The 22,927-nt window shown below is 43.8% G+C and overlaps 1 protein-coding gene across 6 annotated transcripts in view; it reads right to left on the bottom strand.

Moving 5' to 3' along the window:
- Positions 1–22,699, bottom strand: part of LOC120093064 (scavenger receptor cysteine-rich domain-containing protein SCART1-like) — an 80,803-nt gene extending 58,104 nt beyond the window's left edge. The window contains exons 1-4 of one of the 6 annotated variants that reach the window (XM_087590770.1): positions 22,471–22,699; positions 21,618–21,944; positions 20,826–21,134; positions 16,972–17,007 (exon numbers count right to left, since the gene is read on the bottom strand). In XM_087590770.1, the coding sequence (XP_087446896.1) occupies positions 16,972–17,007; positions 20,826–21,134; positions 21,618–21,944; positions 22,471–22,534 (736 nt within the window). In that variant the 5' untranslated portion in view covers positions 22,535–22,699. 6 annotated transcript variants of the gene reach the window in all.
- Positions 22,700–22,927: the final 228 nt, after the last annotated feature.

Genomic DNA, 22,927 nt, shown 5'->3' with positions numbered 1-22,927 from the left:
TGTTGGGGGAAGGTGGTAATGGGGGGAGGATGGGTAGGGGAACACACATATAGAAGGGGAGGAGGAGAGGTTAGGGGGATGTTGGCCTGGAAACTGGGAAAGGGAATAACAATTGAAATGTAATAAGAAATACTCAATTTAATAAAGAAATAAAGAGACATCATGGAACCGCTGGACAGAGAAAAGACATAAAATTCACTAAAGTAGTAGGACAACCATAGTTTCCACAACTAGTGAAGACTTCAAAATACCTAGTGGATAAGGTGCTAAATGTTCAGAACAAAAAGTTGTGTCTGAGGTGACAGATATGCCAGTTAACCTGACTAGACCAGTGTACATTAGATCCTGAGTTGCCGTGTTAGACTGTATTCCTTAAATACAAATGTTCAATATATGTTAATTATTTCATAGAATACATTTCTTAGAAGGAAACTACCCAAAACTTACATAAAGGAGTACCGATCTCATATCAAGGACTGAGGACATGATCTTAAAGGTCTGCATATGCCACCTATCAAAACCTGAGCAGGTGCTTGGAAAGTTAGAAGGTAAATCCTAGCATTCTAATAGAGATGAGGGTTCCCAAAGACCCACAACCATATAACGTTGAGCTATGTATTCAAAAGGACCTCATGACAAGGAGAAACAGTGTACTTGGTGAGGCTGTGGGGCATGTGGTAACAAGGTCTGTCATACAGACTATTCCAAGACATCAATAATATCCAAAAAAATTAACCCCTATTCTGAAATCTGTGACAGAGATGAGCAATTTTCCAAATGTGTCCAAAAGTGAACAAACATGAAAGACTAGAGAAGAAGGAGGTTGGGAGGTCAAAAGAAATCCTTCAGAGCAGAAAATGTTCTCCCTGGCTGACTGTTCAGCTGTCCACAATGATCAAAGTTCATCAGCCGGACCCTGGACTTTAACCAACACAATACCCTAGCCCACCAGATTTTAAGCTGACTCAGGCCTTGGAGGAGGTGAGTACAATATTCTGGTCATGGCCACAATAGTTCCACACCCCCTCGGAGAGTGGGACAACAGCAAGTCAGTAACAAAACAGTGGAAGGCCATTCTATTCAGGCCAAAGTAGGGACTTCTGAATGTGAGTGTGGCCACCCCAAAGCCCAGCTCCCAGGAGAACAGGCAAGCCAGGAGCAGATTAATTCAGCATGTTAGATGGGGTGCTCACATCCTGTTAATTGGACTCCATGTATTCTTGGGACAGACACTGAACAGCAGGAACTGAGGTCAGGCAGGCTCTGTGCAGGCTCCTGAGGTGAAGTAAACTGCTGGCTAGTATCCAGTTCCCAGAGAGGAATGATGTAAGACACAGGACAATCTGGCCAGGCCTAGCAGAGAGACCAAAACAGAAAAAGTACCAAGGATCCCTCCTCTTGCTGTCTTTCAAATCATGGGTGGACTCCATGCAGATTCTGACCACAAATGTTCTCTCTTTACTTCAAGGAAAAAATAGACACCTATGTTTCAGTAGACAGAGTAGATGAAAAGTGATCTAACATCCCCTCAACTCCAAGGTCCAGAGTGGAAAGAAACCCTGTGCAGAACAGAACCATCTGCAGATTTGACTGCCAGGGATATTTCAATGCCTCCCAGTATCAATGTGTAGCCAGTACACCAGTAGCATGGCATCAACCATGATAAACAGAAAAGATTCTATTGACTGTGGGGCAGAGGCCTGATCTCCTTCATAATCAGATACCCAATATCCACACTAACATACTCATCATCAGACATTCCTACCTGTGCACACCACCTCGGTGTAGGATAGAAGATCACACTGCTCTATAAAGTTCACATTGATCTTGCAGAAGAAAATCTCAGCCTCTGTTCCTTGGCAAGACACAAATTTCTGTTCTCGACTTCCACGGTGAGTTTTGGACCACTGTAGAGCGGTGCCACACTTCAACTGTCTGCACAAGACACTTGCCTCTTCCTTCTGTAGGTCACACTTCAGGAGTAGGGAAGACCCACTTAACAACTCAGGAGATCCAGCACATGGACTGGCACCTCTGGCCAGCATGACTTGTTGAAAATTAGCACCTGGTGGCACAGGGAAAAAACCAATTCCTAAAAGCTTCTTCCAAGGACACATGATCAGGGTCTACAGAGTGACTTTTTAATCTGATGTAATTTCACAAGATCCCTGGCAGAATTGCCAGCCTTTAGTACTACCCTGAAATAACAGGTAAACGGAGCCTATCCTTCCAGAATGCTTTCATGGACTAGGTGTGCACAGCAAAGACAGCAACTCATGGGATCACTTGGGATGGGGCCCTTTCTTCAAAAACTAATGAGTCAAGTCTTCCTGACTTGAGTTAGGCCTAGTACACAATGACAGTGCTCCCTGAGGTGATCTTAGTAAAGCAGTGATAAACAGACCTAATGGCTGACTTTAAAATATAGATAGGAAAAGTTATTGGATAGAAGAATAAGGAGAGTGAGAACTGATTTTCTTAAGAACAGAGAAGGTAAGCATCCCCCATGGTCTCTCCTTGGGACTCTTTGGGGGCAAGGTGCTCACACCCAATGATACCCCCTCCTTCTCTAGATACTTGTCTCAATGCCTCTACTCCCAAGGAATGGGAAGTCTGGGATTTAAGCAGCCCTCATCTGACTCACCTGAGCAAACAATTGACACCACACACTGGCACTTGCAGTCATTGAGGGACCCCCAGCTCCCGAGGGAACATGCCCAGAGGGTGGGTTCCTCACCACTGCAGTTGGTACCAAACAGCCAAGGTGAACTCATTTCTTCAGGCCTCAAAATATACTGGAAGGTTGAACGTGCATGGCTACAGCCAAGATGTCTGCAGGTCACTGATGCTTCCTGCATGGCCCAGTGGTCACCACACACAAGGCCTTGCTGCCCACTGTGTTCTATTTGCAGACGGCCATCACATTGGTTTGCACCATCTATGAGATGCAGGGAATCCTCCCCAACCAATCCTTTTAAGATGAGACATGAATTAGATGAAGAAGATACTGAGAATTTCATTCAAAATGCTTCTTAGTGAGAAAGCTCATCTTTGCTATCCATCATGGTTACTCCTTTTTCTCATATCCTCTCACTATGAATATTCTGAATTGTCACAGAATCAAAATGGTTATTTTAGAGGAACCTTACTTAGCAGAAATGAACACAAAGAAATGAGGCATCAGACGTCAGCAGTGCTATTCTGTCACTGACCTTGGATGGCAATATTTTGCACACCTGCATCCCTTGTATACAGAATCTGTAAACAGCAGTATACACTCACCAGTAGGGAGGGTCCAACAAGCCAACAGTAGAAACCACAGAGACAGAGAGAATAGTGTCATTCTGGATCTCACTGCAGCATCAGCTCTCCAAACCGATAGTCTCAGTTCAGGAACTTGTTCTGACTCCAAGCAAAAGGCGGGCTCTAGTTTAGAGTGTTGCTGTTCTAGGGGCAGTGCCTGTAAGCATTCTGGGAGCCTCCCCTATATCTGAGCTGTCATTTGTAAATCAAAAAGGCTTTTGCTCACTGTGCCAGAGCCCAGAAAGCATCCGTGGTGTGGCGCTTCCTGCAGCTGGTACCCAGTGCAACCCCAGGTGGAAGGAGGGCAAGAAGCCATGCAGCGAGACTTCAATGGCTGTGCCTCATGAAATCAGAGTAAAACATGACAGCAATTATTGTTCTTTACCTCGAATAGAAGATTTCCCTAAGGATCAGGGTCTTTCCAAAATTTGTTAGTCATTAATAAACAAACTTAAAATTTTTATCATTTCACCTTTTCCTTCTTTTCTAGGATCTTCTCATAATGTAACTGCCAGTTCACCCCACCAGAGGTTCACAGAAATTCCTACCGATACAGCTAACAAAGTAGAGAGTTGTGTGAGCTTTTCAACTGGAAAGAAGCTGTAGCCGTGCCCAAAAAAGTGCTCAGGGAGATTATAGGGCTTCTAGGTGTGAAAGAATAAGAAGTATGGCCAGGGAGACAAGTCAGAGAAGTGAAGTCTGACATCCAACCTGAGGAAGGAGAGGGGACCCAGCCATAGTGAAGACAGATAGTAAAGGCGGATCCACTTTGAACTGGGAATCTTCAGTGAAACCTCAGACTTTGGTTGAGCTGCCATATCCTGGTCACCAACTCCCACACTATACTGCCATTGCCCTAACATCACATTTAACAGTGCCTAAAAGTCCAGGAAAATTGGGACCAATATACTTGGAAGAATCAGGCAGTCTATTCACACAGAGCACTAAGAGGTTCTGTTCTCTACTGTGACACTATGAGGATTACGGTTACAGCTGAATACAATGTTTACCAGTAGATTACAAACTTTGTCAGAACTTCATGTGGGTCCAGACTTCTGAGACAACAGTTACTAACAAAAGTATGCAACCTAACCCATAAGGCACAGGGAGAAGACACCAGGAAACATACTTCCCAGAGAGGATATGATTTGCTGGGGAGGAAGGCAAATGTATTCTTCATAAAGCTTTCATTCAATAAAGAAGATCACATACAGTGGTCATCAGTAAGAAGATTATGCAGACATAAAGACAGGGTATGGACATGGGTTGGTCTCATGAGAATTTGGTCCCAAACTACTCTGGACATGGAGGATGTGATCCTGAGTAAATATAGTCACAACTGATCTGAAGATGTTTGATCCCATTGGTCACCAGTAATCTTCCAGTGTGTGCTAGGAAAAAGAGAAGGCAGGAATAAATGCCAAAGCTTCAAATGTATCAAAAGGTCACTGAGCTAGGAAAAAGCCAGGCCTGGAAGAGACAAGATCAACACTATCCCTCATTAGGAATTAGCTAAGACTCACAAAAGGACTGTGAAAAGAAGGATGTGTGGGAAACCTAAAACCCTTGCTCACAAAAAAAACAAACATTCCACATCAGAAAGAAAAGCAAGGCCTAGAACAAGGGACATGGTAAAATCAAAAGATTCTGAAAAGCATTGACAATGATAGCATTTAAGGAATCAGGAGCTAACAAGATTGTGAACATGATTCCACCTCTAACAACAAAAATAACGGAAAGCAACAATCACTTTCCTTAATATAAGAAATATTAAGAAGACAACAATGGACTCAATTGTTCAATAAAAAGACTTAGACTAACAGACTAGATATGTAAAAAGGACCCAGCATTTTACTGCATACAGGAAATGCACCTCAGTGACAACAGACACTACCTCAGAGTAAAAGGCTGGAAAACAATTTTCCAAGGAAATGGTCCCAAGAAACAAGCCATTGTAATATCCAATAAAATTGACTTTCAACCAAAACTTATCCAAAAAGATAAGGAAGGACACTTTATATTCATCAAAAGAAAAAATCTACCAAGATGAACTCTCAATTCTGAAAATCTATGCTCCAAATGCAAGGGCACCTACATGCATAAAAGAAACCTTACAAAAAATTTCCTGAACAAAACACCAATGGCTTATGCTCTAAGATCAAGAATCGACAAATGGGATCTCATAAAACTGCAAAGCTTCTGTAAGGCAAAGGACACTGTGGTTAGGACAAAATGGCAACCAACAGATTGGGAAAAGATCTTTACCAATCCTACAACAGATAGAGCCCTTATATCCAAAATATACAAAGAACTCAAGAAGTTAGACCGCAGGGAAACAAATAACCCTATTAAAAAATGGGGTTCACCCCAGTGAACTAGTCTATGGGGGGAGGGCGGCAATGGTGGGAGGGTTGGGAGGGGAACACCCATAAGGAAGGGGAGGGGGGAGGGGGATGTTTGCCCGGAAACCGGGAAAGGGAATAACACTCGAAATGTATATAAGAAATACTCAAGTTAATAAAAAAAAAAAAAAATGGGGTTCAGAGCTAAACAAAGAATTCACAGCTGAGGAATGCCGAATGGCTGAGAAACACCTAAAGAAATGTTCAACATCTTTAGTCATAAGGGAAATGCAAATCAAAACAACCCTGAGATTTCACCTCACACCAGTGAGAATGGCTAAGATCAAAAACTCAGGTGACAGCAGATGCTGGCGAGGATGTGGAGAAAGAGGAACACTCCTCCATTGTTGGTGGGATTGCAGACTGGTACAACCATTCTGGAAATCAGTCTGGAGGTTCCTCAGAAAATTGGACATTGAACTGCCTGAGGATCCAGCTATACCTCTCTTGGGCATATACCCAAAAGATGCCTCAACATATAAAAGAGACACGTGCTCCACTATGTCCATCGCAGCCTTATTTATAATAGCCAGAAAATGGAAAGAACCCAGATCCCCTTCAACAGAGGAATGGATACAGAAAATGTGGTACATCTACACAATGGAATATTACTCAGCTATCAAAAACAACGAGTTTATGAAATTCGTAGGCAAATGGTTGGAACTGGAAAATATCATCCTGAGTGAGCTAACCCAATCACAGAAAGACATACATGGTATGCATTCATTGATAAGTGGCTATTAGCCCAAATGCTTGAATTACCCTAGATCCCTAGAACAAATGAAACTCAAGACGGATGATCAAAATGTGAATGCTTCACTCCTTATCTAAATGAGGAAAAAGAATACCCTTGGCAGGGAAGGGAGAGGCAAAGATTAAAACAGAGACTGAAGGAACACCCATTCAGAGCCTGCCCCACATGTGGCCCATACATATACAGCCATCCAATTAGACAAGATGGATGAAGCAAAGAAGTGCAGACCGACAGGAGCCGGATGTAGATCTCTCCTGAGAGACACAGGCAGAATACAGCAAATACAGAGGCGAATGCCAGCAGCAAACCACTGAACTGAGAATAGGTCCCCTGTTGAAGGAATCAGAGAAAGAACTGGAAGATCTTGAAGGTGCTAGAGACCCCAAAAGTACAACAATGTCAAGCAACCAGAGCTTCCAGGGACTAAGCCACTACCTAAAGACTACACATGGACTGACCCTGGACTCTGACCCCATAGGTAGCAATGAATATCCTAGTAAGAGCACCAGTGGAAGGGGAAGCCCTGGGTCCTGCTAAGACTGAACCCCCAGTGAACTAGACTATGGGGAGAGGGCGGCAATGTGGGGAGGGTTGGGAGGGGAACGCCCATAAGGAAGGAGAGGGGGGAGGGGGATGTTTGTCCGGAAACCGGGAAAGGGAATAACACTTGATATGTATATAAGAAATACTCAAGTTGGCAGAATTTCTCTAGGACCGGCACGTTCTGTGTTTACCGGAAGTCCCACACCCGCGGATCCCGGCCCGCAGCAGCTCTCTGCTCCCAGACCCGGTGAGAGAGAGACCCAACCGCCTGGTCAGGTGGGCACTCCTGAGGCTGCAGAGCGGAAGAGACCACCAACACTGCTCACCCCTGCCCACATCCCTGGCCCAAGAGGAAACTGTATAAGGCCTCTGGGCTCCCGTGGGGGAGGGCCCAGGAGCGGCAGGACCCCTGCGCCTGAGACACCGCCGGAACCTGAAAGAAACAGACCGGATAAACAGTTCTCTGCACCCAAATCCCGTGGGAGGGAGAGCTAAACCGTCAGAGAGGCAGACAAGCCTGGGAAACCAGAAGAGACTGCTCCCTGCACACACATCTCGGACGCCAGAGGAAAAAGCCAAAGACCATCTGGAACCCTGGTGCACTGAAGCTCCCGGAAGGGGCGGCACAGGTCTTCCTGGTTGCTGCCACTGCAGAGAGCCCCTGGGCAGCACCCCACGAGCGAACCTGAGCCTCGGGACCACAGGTAAGACCAAATTTTCTGCTGCAAGAAAGCTGCCTGGTGAGCTTGGGACACACGGAAGCAGAATTTCTCTAGGACCGGGCACGTTCTGTGTTTACCGGAAGTCCCACACCCACGGATCCTGGCCCGCAGCAGCTCTCTGCTCCCAGACCCGGTGAGAGAGAGACCCAACCGCCTGGTCAGGTGGGCACTCCTGAGGCTGCAGAGCGGAAGAGACCACCAACACTGCTCACCCCTGCCCACATCCCTGGCCCAAGAGGAAACTGTATAAGGCCTCTGGGCTCCCGTGGGGGAGGGCCCAGGAGCGGCAGGACCCTGCCTGAGACACCGCCGGAACCTGAAAGAAACAGACCGGATAAACAGTTCTCTGCACCCAAATCCCGTGGGAGGGAGAGCTAAACCTTCAGAGAGGCAGACAAGCCTGGGAAACCAGAAGAGACTGCTCCCTGCACACACATCTCGGACGCCAGAGGAAAAAGCCAAAGACCATCTGGAACCCTGGTGCACTGAAGCTCCCGGAAGGGGCGGCACAGGTCTTCCTGGTTGCTGCCGCTGCAGAGAGCCCCTGGGCAGCACCCCACGAGCGAACCTGAGCCTCGGGACCACAGGTAAGACCAAATTTTCTGCTGCAAGAAAGCTGCCTGGTGAACTCAAGACACAGGCCCACAGGAACAGCTGAAGACCTGTAGAGAGGAAAAACTACACGCCCGAAAGCAGAACACTCTGTCCCCATAACTGACTGAAAGAGAGGAAAACAGGTCTACAGCACTCCTGACACACAGGCTTATAGGACAGTCTAGCCACTGTCAGAAATAGCAGAACAAAGTAACACTAGAGATAATCTGATGGCGAGAGGCAAGCGCAGGAACACAAGCAACAGAAACCAAGACTACATGGCATCATCGGAGCCCAATTCTCCCACCAAAGCAAACACGGAATATCCAAACACACCAGAAAAGCAAGATCTAGTTTCAAAATCATATTTGATCATGATGCTGGAGGACTTCAAGAAAGACATGAAGAACTCCCTTAGAGAACAAGTAGAAGCCTACACAGAGGAATCGCAAAAATGCCTGAAAGAATCGCAAAAATCCCTGAAAGAATTCCAAGAAAACATAAATAAACAAGTAGAAGCCCATAGAGAGGAGACACAAAAATCCCTGAAAGAATTCCAGGAAAACACAATCAAACAGTTGAAGGAATTAAAAATGGAAATAGAAGCAATCAAGAAAGAACACATGGAAACAACCCTGAATATAGAAAACCAAAAGAAGAGACAAGGAGCTGTAGATACAAGCTTCACCAACAGAATACAAGAGATGGAAGAGAGAATCTCAGGAGCAGAAGATTCCATAGAAATCATTGACTCAACTGTCAAAGATAATGTAAAGCGGAAAAAGCTACTGGTCCAAAACATACAGGAAATCCAGGACTCAATGAGAAGATCAAACCTAAGGATAATAGGTATAGAAGAGAGTGAAGACTCCCAGCTCAAAGGACCAGTAAATATCTTCAACAAAATCATAGAAGAAAACTTCCCTAACCTAAAAAAAGAGATACCCATAGACATACAAGAAGCCTACAGAACTCCAAATAGATTGGACCAGAAAAGAAACACCTCCCGTCACATAATTGTCAAAACACCAAACGCACAAATTAAAGAAAGAATATTAAAAGCAGTAAGGGAAAAAGGTCAAGTAACATATACAGGGAGACCTATCAGAATCACACCAGACTTCTCGCCAGAAACTATGAAGGCCAGAAGATCTTGGACTGATGTCATACAGACCCTAAGAGAACACAAATGCCAGCCCAGGTTACTGTATCCAGCAAAATTCTCAATTAACATTGATGGAGAAACCAAGATATTCCATGACAAAACCAAATTTATACAATATCTTTCCACAAATCCAGCACTACAAAGGATAATAAATGGTAAAGCCCAACATAAGGAGGCAAGCTATACCCTAGAAGAAGCAAGAAACTAATCGTCTTGGAAACAAAACAAAGAGAATGAAAGCACACAAACATAACCTCACATCCAAATATGAATATAAAGGGAAACAATAATCACTATTCCTTAATATCTCTGAATATCAATGGCCTCAACTCCCCAATAAAAAGACATAGATTAACAAACTGGATACGCAACGAGGACCCTGCATTCTGCTGCCTACAGGAAACACACCTCAGAGACAAAGACAGACACTACCTCAGAGTGAAAGGCTGGAAAACAACTTTCCAAGCAAATGGTCAGAAGAAGCAAGCTGGAGTAGCCATTCTAATATCAAATAAAATCAATTTCCAACTAAAAGTCATCAAAAAAGATAAGGAAGGACACTTCATATTCATCAAAGGAAAAATCCACCAAGATGAACTCTCAATCCTAAATATCTATGCCCCAAATACAAGGGCACCTACATACGTAAAAGAAACCTTACTAAAGCTCAAAACACACATTGCACCTCACACAATAATAGTGGGAGATTTCAACACCCCACTCTCATCAATGGACAGATCATGGAAACAGAAATTAAACAGTGATGTCGACAGACTAAGAGAAGTCATGAGCCAAATGGACTTAACAGATATTTATAGAACATTCTATCCTAAAGCAAAAGGATATACCTTCTTCTCAGTTCCTCATGGTACTTTCTCCAAAATTGACCATATACTTGGTCAAAAAACGGGCCTCAACAGGTACAGAAAGATAGAAATAATCCCATGCGTGCTATCGGACCACCACGGCCTAAAACTGGTCTTCAATAACAATAAGGGAAGAATGCCCACATATACGTGGAAATTGAACAATGCTCTACTCAATGATAACCTGGTCAAGGAAGAAATAAAGAAAGAAATTAAAAACTTTTTAGAATTTAATGAAAATGAAGATACAACATACTCAAACTTATGGGACACAATGAAAGCTGTGCTAAGAGGAAAACTCATAGCGCTGAGTGCGTGCAGAAAGAAACAGGAAAGAGCATATGTCAGCAGCTTGACAGCACACCTAAAAGCTCTAGAACAAAAGGAAGCAAATACACCCAGGAGGAGTAGAAGGCAGGAAATAATCTAACTCAGAGCTGAAATCAACCAAGTAGAAACAAAAAGGACCATAGAAAGAATCAACAGAACCAAAAGTTGGTTCTTTGAGAAAATCAACCACATAGATAAACCCTTAGCCAGACTAACGAGAGGACACAGAGAGTGCGTCCAAATTAACAAAATCAGAAATGAAAAGGGAGACATAACTACAGATTCAGAGGAAATTCAAAAAATCATCAGATCTTACTATAAAAACCTATATTCAACAAAATTTGAAAATCTTCAGGAAATGGACAATTTCCTAGACAGATACCAGGTATCGAAGTTAAATCAGGAACAGATAAACCAGTTAAACAACCCCATAACTCCTAAGGAAATAGAAGCAGTCATTAAAGGTCTCCCAACCAAAAAGAGCCCAGGTCCAGACGGGTTTAGTGCAGAATTCTATCAAACCTTCATAGAAGACCTCATACCAATATTATCCAAACTATTCCACAAAATTGAAACAGATTGAGCCCTACCGAATTCCTTCTACGAAGCCACAATTACTCTTATACCTAAACCACACAAAGACACAACAAAGAAAGAGAACTTCAGACCAATTTCCCTTATGAATATCGACGCAAAAATACTCAATAAAATTCTGGCAAACCGAATTCAAGAGCACATCAAAACAATCATCCACCATGATCAAGTAGGCTTCATCCCAGGAATGCAGGGATGGTTTAATATACGGAAAACCATCAACGTGATCCATTATATAAACAAACTGAAAGAACAGAACCACATGATCATTTCATTAGATGCTGAGAAAGCATTTGACAAAATTCAACACCCCTTCATGATAAAAGTCCTGGAAAGAATAGGAATTCAAGGCCCATACCTAAACATAGTAAAAGCCATATACAGCAAACCAGTTGCTAACATTAAACTAAATGGAGAGAAACTTGAAGCAATCCCACTAAAATCAGGGACTAGACAAGGCTGCCCACTCTCTCCCTACTTATTCAATATAGTTCTTGAAGTTCTAGCCAGAGCAATCAGACAACAAAAGGAGATCAAGGGGATACAGATCGGAAAAGAAGAGGTCAAAATATCACTATTTGCAGATGACATGATAGTATATTTAAGTGATCCCAAAAGTTCCACCAGAGAACTACTAAAGCTGATAAACAACTTCAGCAAAGTGGCTGGGTATAAAATTAACTCAAATAAATCAGTTGCCTTCCTCTATACAAAAGAGAAACAAGCCGAGAAAGAAATTAGGGAAACGACACCCTTCATAATAGACCCAAATAATATAAAGTACCTCGGTGTGACTTTAACCAAGCCAGTAAAAGATCTGTACAATAAGAACTTCAAGACACTGAGGAAAGAAATTGAAGAAGACCTCAGAAGATGGAAAGATCTCCCATGCTCATGGATTGGCAGGATTAATATAGTAAAAATGGCCATTTTACCAAAAGCAATCTACAGATTCAATGCAATCCCCATCAAAATACCAATCCAATTCTTCAAAGAGTTAGACAGAACAATTTTCAAATTCATCTGGAATAACAAAAAACCCAGGATAGCTAAAGCTATCCTCAACAATAAAAGGACTTCAGGGGGAATCACTATCCCTGAACTCAAGCAGTATTACAGAGCAATAGTGATAAAAACTGCATGGTATTGGTACAGAGACAGACAGATAGACCAATGGAATAGAATTGAAGACCCAGAAATGAACCCACACACCTATGGTCACTTGATTTTTGACAAAGGAGCCAAAACCATCCAATGGAAAAAAGATAGCATTTTCAGCAAATGGTGCTGGTTCAACTGGAGGGCAACATGTAGAAGAATGCAGATCGATCCATGCTTATCACCCTGTACAAAGCTTAAGTCCAAGTGGATCAAGGACCTCCACATCAAACCAGACACACTCAAACTAATAGAAGAAAAACTAGGGAAGCATCTGGAACACATGGGCACTGGAAAAAATTTCCTGAACGAAACACCAATGGCTTATGCTCTAAGATCAAGAATCGACAAATGGGATCTCATAAAACTGCAAAGCTTCTGTAAGGCAAAGGACACTGTGGTTAGGACAAAACGGCAACCAACAGATTGGGAAAAGATCTTTACCAATCCTACAACAGATAGAGGCCTTATATCCAAAATATACAAAGAACTCAAGAAGTTAGACCGCAGGGAAACAAATAACCCTATTAAAAAATGGGGTTCAGAGCTAAACAAAGAATTCACAGCTGAGGAATGGCAAATGGCTGAGAAACACCTAAAGAAATGTTCAACATCTTTAGTCATAAGGGAAATGCAAATCAAAACAACCCTGAGATTTCACCTCACACCAGTGAGAATGGCTAAGATCAAAAACTCAGGTGACAGCAGATGCTGGCGAGGATGTGGAGAAAGAGGAACACTCCTCCATTGTTGGTGGGATTGCAGACTGGTACAACCATTCTGGAAATCAGTCTGGAGGTTCCTCAGAAAATTGGACATTGAACTGCCTGAGGATCCAGCTATACTTCTCTTGGGCATATACCCAAAAGATGCCTCAACATATAAAAGAGACACGTGCTCCACTATGTCCATCGCAGCCTTATTTATAATAGCCAGAAAATGGAAAGAACCCAGATGCCCTTCAACAGAGGAATGGATACAGAAAATGTGGTACATCTACACAATGGAATATTACTCAGCTATCAAAAACAACGAGTTTATGAAATTCGTAGGCAAATGGTTGGAACTGGAAAATATCATCCTGAGTGAGCTAACCCAATCACAGAAAGACATACATGGTATGCACTCATTGATAAGTGGCTATTAGCCCAAATGCTTGAATTACCCTAGATGCCTAGAACAAATGAAACTCAAGACGCATGATCAAAATGTGAATGCTTCACTCCTTCTTTAAATGAGGAAAAAGAATACCCTTGGCTGGGAAGGGAGAGGCAAAGATTAAAACAGAGACTGAAGGAACACCCATTCAGAGCCTGCCCCACAGGTGGCCCATACATATACAGCCACCCAATTGGACAAGATGGATGAAGCAAAGAAGTGCAGACCGACAGGAGCCGGATGTAGATCTCTCCTGAGAGACACAGCCAGAATACAGCAAATACAGAGGCGAATGCCAGCAGCAAACCACTGAACTGAGAATAGGTCCCCTGTTGAAGGAATCAGAGAAAGAACTGGAAGATCTTGAAGGGGCTCGAGACCCCAAAAGTACAACAATGCCAAGCAACCAGAGCTTCCAGGGACTAAGCCACTACCTAAAGACTATACATGGACTGACCCTGGACTCTGACCTCATAGGTAGCAATGAATATCCTAGTAAGAGCACCAGTGGAAGGGGAAGCCCTGGGTCCTGCTAAGACTGAACCCCCAGTGAACTAGACTATGGGGGGAGGGCGGCAATGGGGGGAGGGTTGGGAGGGGGACACCCATAAGGAAGGGGAGGGGGGAGGGGGATGTTTGCCCGGAAACCGGGAAAGGGAATAACACTTGAAATGTATATAAGAAATACTCAAGTTAATAAAAAATAAATAAATAAATAAATAAATAAATAAATAAATAAATAAATAAATAAATAAATAAATAAACCCAGATGCCCTTCAACAGAGGAATGGATGCAGAAAAGGTGGTACATTTACACAGTGGAGTACTGCTCAGCTATTAAAAACAATGACTACATGAAATTCATAGACAAATGGATGGAACTAGAAAATATCATCCTGAGTGAGGTAACCCAGTCACAAAAGAACACACATGGTATGCACTCACTGATAAGTGGATATTAGCCCAAAAGTTCGGGATACCCAAGATACAATCCACAGACCACATGAAGCTCAAGAAGGAAAACCAAAGTGTGGATGCTTTGGTCCTTCTTAGAAGGGGGAACAAAATACTCAAGGGAGGAAATATGGAGACAAAGTGTGGAACAGAGACTGAAGGAAAGGCCACCCAGAGACTGCCCTACCTGAGGGATATATCCCATATACAGATACCAGACCCAATCACTATTGCAGATGCCAAGAAGTACTTGCTGACAGGAACCTGATATAGCTGTTTCCTGACAGAGTCTGACAAATACAGAGGCAGACGCTTGCAGCCAATAATTGGATTGAGAATGGGGTCCCCCAATGGAGGAGTTAGAAAAAGGACTGAAGGAGCTGAAGGTGTTTGCAACCCATAGGAAGAACATTATCAACCAACCAGATACCCCAGAGCTTCCAGGGACTAAACCAACCAAAGAGTACACATGGAGGGACCCAGAGCTTCAGCCACATATGTAGCAGAGGATGACCTTGTCAGATATCAATATGAGGAGAGGCCCTTGTTCTTGGGTAGGCTCGATGCCCCTGTGTAGGGAAATCCCAGGGCAGGGAGGTGGGAGTTGGTGGGTGGGTGTGTGGGGGAGCACCCTCATAGAAGCAGAAGAGAAGATGAGATAGGGGGTTTCCAGAGGGGAAACTAGGAAAGGGAATAATATTTGAAATGTAAATAAATAAAATATCCAATTAAAAAGTAAGACTCCCATTAAAACTGGAAGAGTAGTCCAAACCAATAGATTCACAAATTGTAGCACAGAGGTATAGATAAATGTAATAGAAAGGCAAAATAACTAAAATGCTGTAATTCTTCAACTACTGAGATAAAAGCTATGGATAAATTACAGAATAATGAGGTAAAAGAAGGAAGTTAGACCTGTGAAGAATGATGGAGACAGACAAGAAAGTCAGCATGGTGGGTGAGAAAATCAGCATCAGCTGGAACATCAGAACACCAATGAGAAACCCAAGTTCAGAGCGAAAATTAGATAACAATGGAGTGGAGCAAAGAATGAGCCGTTGAAGAACACCTCCAAAGGATTAGACAAGCAGAACAGAGACCACTGAAAACTTCAAGTTCAAGGGCACACCCATGCTTCAATAAAGAAAAAATAAATTGGGGTTGGGGATTTAGCTCAGTGGTAGAGCGCTTGCCTAGCAAGCACAAGGCCCTGGGTTCAGTCCTCAGCTCCGGAAAAAAAAAAAGAAAAAAGAAATGAACATGGTCACAGTCTCCAAGGAGATGTGAAAACCAAGCCTAAGAATTCATGAGATAGAAGGAATTGAGATTTAAAATAAATTAAATAATTACACACAGTATCTGTTCAATTGTAGCAGAAAATTCCTTCATGTAAGGAAAGGGACAGACATCCAAACATGAGAGGCATTTACAAGGCCGGTAGATATGAACAGAAGAGCCTCTCCAAACCATGTTAGAGACACAAAGACACCAAACAATGGAACAATATTAACAGATATAAGGGGAAATGCCAACTCCAGTAAGAGGCAAACACGTCTGTTTAAACCAAAGCCCTAAACAGACACTCTAAAAGTCAGGAAACCCCTGAAACTAAATAACCACAGTGATGTTAATATTTTTAATGTTTTACTTAAAATAGAATTATCTCATAACCCTAGCACAGGATTCCCCTCTTTTTCCCTCGTAAAAACCACTCCAGCTGAGCCACCTGCTGCTGCTTCTGCCTGATTCAGATTCAGCCACCCTGACTCTATGTTGCTTAATAAAAGATCTTTTTTTGTTGACAATTGGTGTTTTGCTGAAGTCAGTGCCTAACCAGGGGCCCAGAAGGGGACACCCAGTGGTGCACGAGTCCCTTCATTAGACTCTCTCCTAAGATCTATGACCTCACTAGCCCTGGCATTGGCTAGGTTATGTTCCCTCCTGCTGAGTGGACCTTAAGTTTAGCTGTGTAGCTGTTGGTTACAACCTACATGGGAGTGCCACTTAATGTACCTTACTGAAATCTTGTTACACTGGTCATTGGTGTGCTTCATAGGTGTCACATCTCAGTAGACTATTAATTGGCAGCTTGTACAGACAGCATGGAGGCTAAAATGCAGAGAAGAGGCTGTAAGCTTAGATAGGACTCCAATAATCAAGTCCTGTGGCCTAAATGTGCTGTGTTTTCAGCAACAGGGGCTTACCTACAACTTTTGAGAGGCAACCAAGGACAACGGCAATGGCCTATATTGTTTTGGAAGTCACCTGGAGTACCCTGAACCACTCAAAAAGAGGTTTCTGGTGCCTCACACTAGGTTTTTATTAGTCCATGGTTCTTGTGGAGAGTATTGTCAACCCACGTGTTATAACTTCCTTTAAGATATAGTTTTAGGGGGCTGGGGATTTAGCTCAGTGGTAGAGCGCTTACCTAGGAAGCGCAAGGCCCTGGGTTCGGTCCCCAGCTCTGAAAAAAAGAACCAAAAAAAAAAAGATATAGTTTTAGGCAAATATAGCATATGATGCTCTGAAGTTTTATCAAACAACTTTAGTGTTAACTGTCCTTCGTCCTTCATTGTCTTTCTGTATTGACCCCCCCTCCTTCCTGTCCAGTTGGAGCCTCCTTCCAGTTTCTCTGTTTCCAGACTCATTCTCAACTCAGACTCAGACTCAACTGTATCCTGCTATTTCCCTCAACAGCACTACTCCCTTGCCACCACCCACAGTGCCTCACACTTTCCTAGTTCCTGTGGCTAGTCCATGTTGCATGCTCACATCTGAAGTTTGGAGGCTAGAAACCCCAGGTGAGAGAGAATACATAGCATTTCTCTTTCTGGGTCTCGGTTACCTCACTCAATATAATCTTTTCTAGGTCCATCCATTTACCTGCAAATACCATAATTTTATTTTCATTTACAGCAGAACAGTATTCCACTTTGTATCCTTAACACACATTTTCGTCACTCATTTCATCTATTGAAGGACAATTTAGGTTGCTCCCATTCCTGGATCTTGGGAATAGGGTGACAATGACCATTGCTGAGTACGTATCTGCAGAGCGGATGTCAAGTCCTTTGAGCATATTCCAAAGAATGGTAGAGCTGGATCATATCATAGATTTCTTTGTAGCTTTTTGAGGATTCTCCATACTGATTTCTATAGTGGCCACACCAATTTTCATTCCCACCAACAGTGACTAAGGGTTCCTCTTTCCCTACAATGTAACCAGAATTTCCTGTCCTTTATTTTGCTGATCTTAGCCATTCCAACTTGGGTAAGACAGCTGGGATTCACTCATGATCTTCTAGCTCCAATGGGCTTGGGAACATCCACTTGTAATCTGCCCTCCAACGCACACAGAGCTTGCCTCATAGGCTCAAGACCCATGCCATAGCTGTTTCTGTCCTTTGTGGTCATCCACCTCATCATACTGGCATCTCAAAAAATTCTAGCAACTGGACTGAATCTCCACCAGTAGCCTGTATTAGACTGTCTTCAGAGACACTAATCCTGCCACATAGCACCAAGCCTCAACTTCTTTCTATGATATGGTTCTCATGCTGCCAAAAAAAAGACCATCTGAGGAGGCTTTTATACATTATCAAGTCTAGAAGCCAGCATGTTATGCAGCCTTAACCCTACCCTCCTTCCAGACCACAGATTCTGTGTTCTGACCCTGAAGAAATGCTCCCCAGAGATTTTGCCTCAAAGATGCTGGTCTCTTTTTATTGCAGCTGATTCCTCCACACCATCTAACCAGAATCAATTGTCCTACTAAAGCAAAATCTCAACTCAGTAATTCTAATCACAGCTGATTCTCCTGGTCTAGCTGACCACAGATTCTTACTTCAAAATATTACATAAATAGCCTGGCAGAGTCTTTGCTTCCCTCTAAAATCTTCCAAACCTGGCTCCACTGTCTATATCCTTTCAGCATCCCTAGTTTCCAAGCTCCCACCACAGCCTACTAAGCCCTGAGTACTCAATGATTTTCTAGCCCCAAAATTCAAATTCCATCTACAAGTACCCCAAAAACAATAGGAGCAGATCTGTCCCACTCTCTGGTACCAATTCTTTGTTCTAATATGGTTTTACTGCTATGATAAAACACCATGACCAAAGGAACCTTGGAGGTGGGGGCTGTAAACACCTTATAGCTTACAATCTATCATGAAGGGAAGTCAAGGCAGGGACTCAAGCAGGAACTTGGAGGCAGGAGCTTAAGTGCAGACTATGAAGAAACACTGCTTACTGGCTTCCTCTCCATGGCTTCTTTAGCCTGCTTTATTATACACCCCAGGATCACCTGACCAGAAGTGGCACTGCCCACATCAATCATTAATCAAGAAATGTCTCTATAGACTGCCTACAAGTAGACCTCATATCAAGGGCTTATGGCATGGTCTAAGATAATGATGACATCACCCAAAGCATTCTACAGATGCAATGCCATCCCTATCTAAACCTAAGCAGGTTCTTGGAAAGTTGGAATGTTAATCCTAGTATTCTTGTAGAGATGAGGATTCCCAAAGACCCACAACCATATGAGCAGCTAGATGCCTGCATTCTCATTTCAAAACTTAACAGCAGAGCTACATGAACCAAAGCACTGAAGCTAAACACAGACCAGTGGAGCAGAAATAACAGTAGAGAAATCATCACATACACACACACACACACACACACACACACACACACACACACACACACACACACTCATAGTCATCAAATTTCTTAAAGGGCTATGACCATTTGTGTAGAAAGAACAATGTCATAAACAAAGTTCTGGAGAAACTGAATATCCATGTGGAATATGTGGATTAAGTCCTCCCCACACCAGAAACAAAGTGACTGAAGACCCGCTAAGTCCTGGACACAGTGCTAAGGGACAGCAGAAAACAGGCAGCCAAGCCACAGGGCTTTGGGCTTGTGATGTCAGATTTTAAATGTGACACCAAAGCACAAGCACAAAGCAGAAAACAGAGGTTGAGATGAAACAAACTTGAACCTGTGTGCACAAAAGGATCAAAGCTGTATGTACAAAAGGAGCTCATCATGGGAAAAAACACACAGGACGGAGTTACAGGACATGTGTTAACAAGGGTCTCATGGGGGTTGGGGATTTAGCTCACTGGTAGAGCGCTTGCCTAGCAAGCGCAAGGCCCTGGGTTCGGTCCCCAGCTCCGAAAAAAAGAAAAAAGAAAAAAAAAAAAAAACAAGGGTCTCATGTACAAATGTACAGAACCATTGACACCACTCAAAACACACTAGCTACCTATTTCTCAAATCTATGAGAGCTGAGCAGACATTAATCCAAAGATGAACAAGGGTGAACAAACTTGAAAATCTAGAAAAGATGAGAAGGAGACCAAGGATCCTGAGTCAGAGGACATGAGTCCTGAGTTACTTGTCCAGCTTTCCATGGTCATCACAGCACAGACCCCAGATCCCAGACCCTGACCACATCAAGTCACACCCTGCCAGTCCATAACCTGACTCACTTTCCCCTGAAAAAATTAGTGAAGCATTCTGGTCATGGCCACATCAATGTCCAGATCTAATGAACAAGAGATCAGTAATTTGTTGCCACAAAGTGGAAAGCCTGCTTCTACTGAGTCCTAACCAAACTAAGAGCTCCCAGATGTGTACACCACACCACCACACACTAACTCCTGGAAAACCATGTGATCCATGAGCAAACCAGATCAGCCTGCAGATGGTGCCCCAGGTCAGTCCTCACTGAACCTTCAGGGAACCCTCCCAGGGGTGCTTACCACCCACCAGCCAGATCTCCATGGGTCCTTTGGACAAACACTGGAGTGAAGCAACTGAGGTCAGGGAAAGCTCCATGCAGTCACTGGGTGATATGACCTGACAACTGCCACTTGGTCCCAAGAAAGAATGGATACAGGAACATTGTCCTTAGTCTTAACACAGAGGACCACAGAGTAAGTGCTGGAATCTATGGACCAATGACCTTGATCTCCTTTTCTGCCTTCCATTAAGCCTCAGACTCCATGTGGATTCTGAGAACACACCTTCTGGTCATTTGGTTTCTAGGGAATCACAGCCATCTGTATTCTAGAAAAGGTAATGAGCACAACTTTCAGGGGACACATCAGAGTTTCCCATAACTACTTCTTGGTGGCAAAGTGGATTGTTTTCCATTACAAATATTGGGTAAGGATTCTATTGACACTACTGTGAAGCAGGTATCTCAGGCTCCTTTCTTCATATCCATATACACAATATGAAGACTAAAATACTCAGCATGGGTGCTCCTACCTGTGCATACAATCTGGGTGTAGGTCAGAAGGTCACATTGCTCTAGGAAGTTCACATCAATCAGGCAATGTAAAATGTCAGACTCTGTTCCCTGGCACGTAAGGTACTTCCGTTCATGATACCCATTGGTTCCATGGTGGGCTCTGGACCATTGCAGAGCAGTGCCACATTCCAGCTGTCTGCACACAACGCCAGCCTCCTTCTCATGCAAGTCACATCTCAGGGAGAAATTGGAAATCCCAGTGGCCTGTGCAATCCCAGCACAAGGACTGCTGCCATCAACCAGCCCCATTTGTCGTGTGGTACCACCTGGCAGCAGAGAAGAGAAACTGAGTCTTGTTATCCTAACCCTGGGGCAAACACAGGGATAGGGATAGGCACTGACTACCCCACATTGAGTCATTGTCCAAGGTGCTCCTGAACGTGTTCCCACCCTTTGCTGTTTTCTAGGGTAGCAAATCCCATCCTTCTAGGCGGAATGAGCCAGGACTCCTGTCTCCTACACCATGTGGCCAAAGTCTTGGCCTTATGCATTCTGAAAACGGGAATGTTTTCTCTAGTAGTCACTATTAACAAGGGAAGTAGCTAACTTTTTAAAACGTAAAGATATTATTTAAAGTTACTGGGAAAGTGTCTATAGAAGATGAAAACCCAGCCCTTTTAAGACTCCGAGCATAATGTATGTTCATACAGGCCAGACCCTTCCCTGGACATTTGACCCAATACTTCCATGACCAAGACAGAGAAAGGAGTCCCAAGTACTGAGGAGTTCAGGGTCTCCATCTAACCTACCAGTGCAGATAATCGCAGCCACACACTGGCATTGGCAGCCACTGACAGGCCCCCAGGACCCCAGGAGGCACTCCGAGAAGGTGGCTTCCTCACCACGGCACTGGGCATCATATAGCCAAGGTTGCTTCATTTCTTCAGGTGTCAAAATGTACCGGAGCATAGTCTTCACAGAGCCGCAGCCGAGCTCTCTGCAGATCACTGAAGCCTCCAGCTCGCCCAGGCCATCCCCACACATAAGGCTCCACTGCCCATGATATTGCAAGTGTACTTGGCCTTCACATTTATTATCACCACCCAGGAAATTCACGAAGTTCCCAAGAGCCATATCTTCAGGAATAAAAACAAAACAAAAAACAACAAAAGTAAATAAATATAGGGATGACAGTCTGTATTTCATTTGGAATGCTTTACAGACACCTCATCTTCAGCTGGGCATGGTGCCACCTGCCTTTAATCCCAGTATTCAGGAGGTAGAGGCAGTCCAATCTCTGAGTTCAAAGCCAGCCTGGTTGACAGAGCAAGTGCCAGGACATCCAGGGCTTCACAAAGAAACCTTGTCAAGAAAATGGAGGAGGAGGAGAAGGAAGAGAAAGAAGAAGAGGACAGGGAGGAAATCTCATCTTCGCTATTCATCCTAATCCCTCCCTTTTTTCAGATTTCTCAATAGTAAATACTCTGCATTGTTACAGAATCCAAATGGTTGCCTTGATGATGTCAAAGTTAGAAGGAAACAACACATACAAAGTGAGGCATCAACATCACCAGCACTGTGCCACCCCTGAGCACAGTCAAGTATGTATTATATACCTGTGTCCCTGGTACCTAAGACCTTCACACAAGAACACACACTCACCAGGAAGGAGAGTACAGCAGGCCAGCAACAGTAGATGCCACAGCTTGAGAGAAGACAGTGCCATCACAGGTCTCCTTGTAAGTACAGTTCCCAAGGCTGATGGCCTCAGAACAGGTACCTGTCTCTGCCTTCAGGAAGAAAGTGAACTCACACTCAGGGTGGCAGTATTTTGGAGCCAGAGCCCTTCAGCACCATAGGCTCCTCCCCCACATGAGAGCTGTCATCTCTCACCCAAAGCAAGCACTCACCCACTGTGCCAGAGCCCAGACAGGGCCAGCACTGTGGGGCTTCCTGCAGCTGGTGCCCAAAGCTGTACCAGGTGTGGAGAGTAAGGAGTCTCCTCCCAGAAAGGCCTATATGTCTGTAGCTGCCAAGGTCAGTGTCAGAAAAGGCATTAAAGACCTTCTGCCTCAAACAGAAAATCTAGCTAAAGACCAGAACTCTTCCATGGTCATTC

Source organism: Rattus norvegicus, chromosome 1, assembly GCF_021556685.1.
Source record: "Rattus norvegicus strain SHRSP/BbbUtx chromosome 1, alternate assembly SHRSP_T2T, whole genome shotgun sequence".
Taxonomy (NCBI): domain Eukaryota; kingdom Metazoa; phylum Chordata; class Mammalia; order Rodentia; family Muridae; genus Rattus; species Rattus norvegicus.
This window is presented reverse-complemented; position numbering and strand designations above follow the sequence as displayed.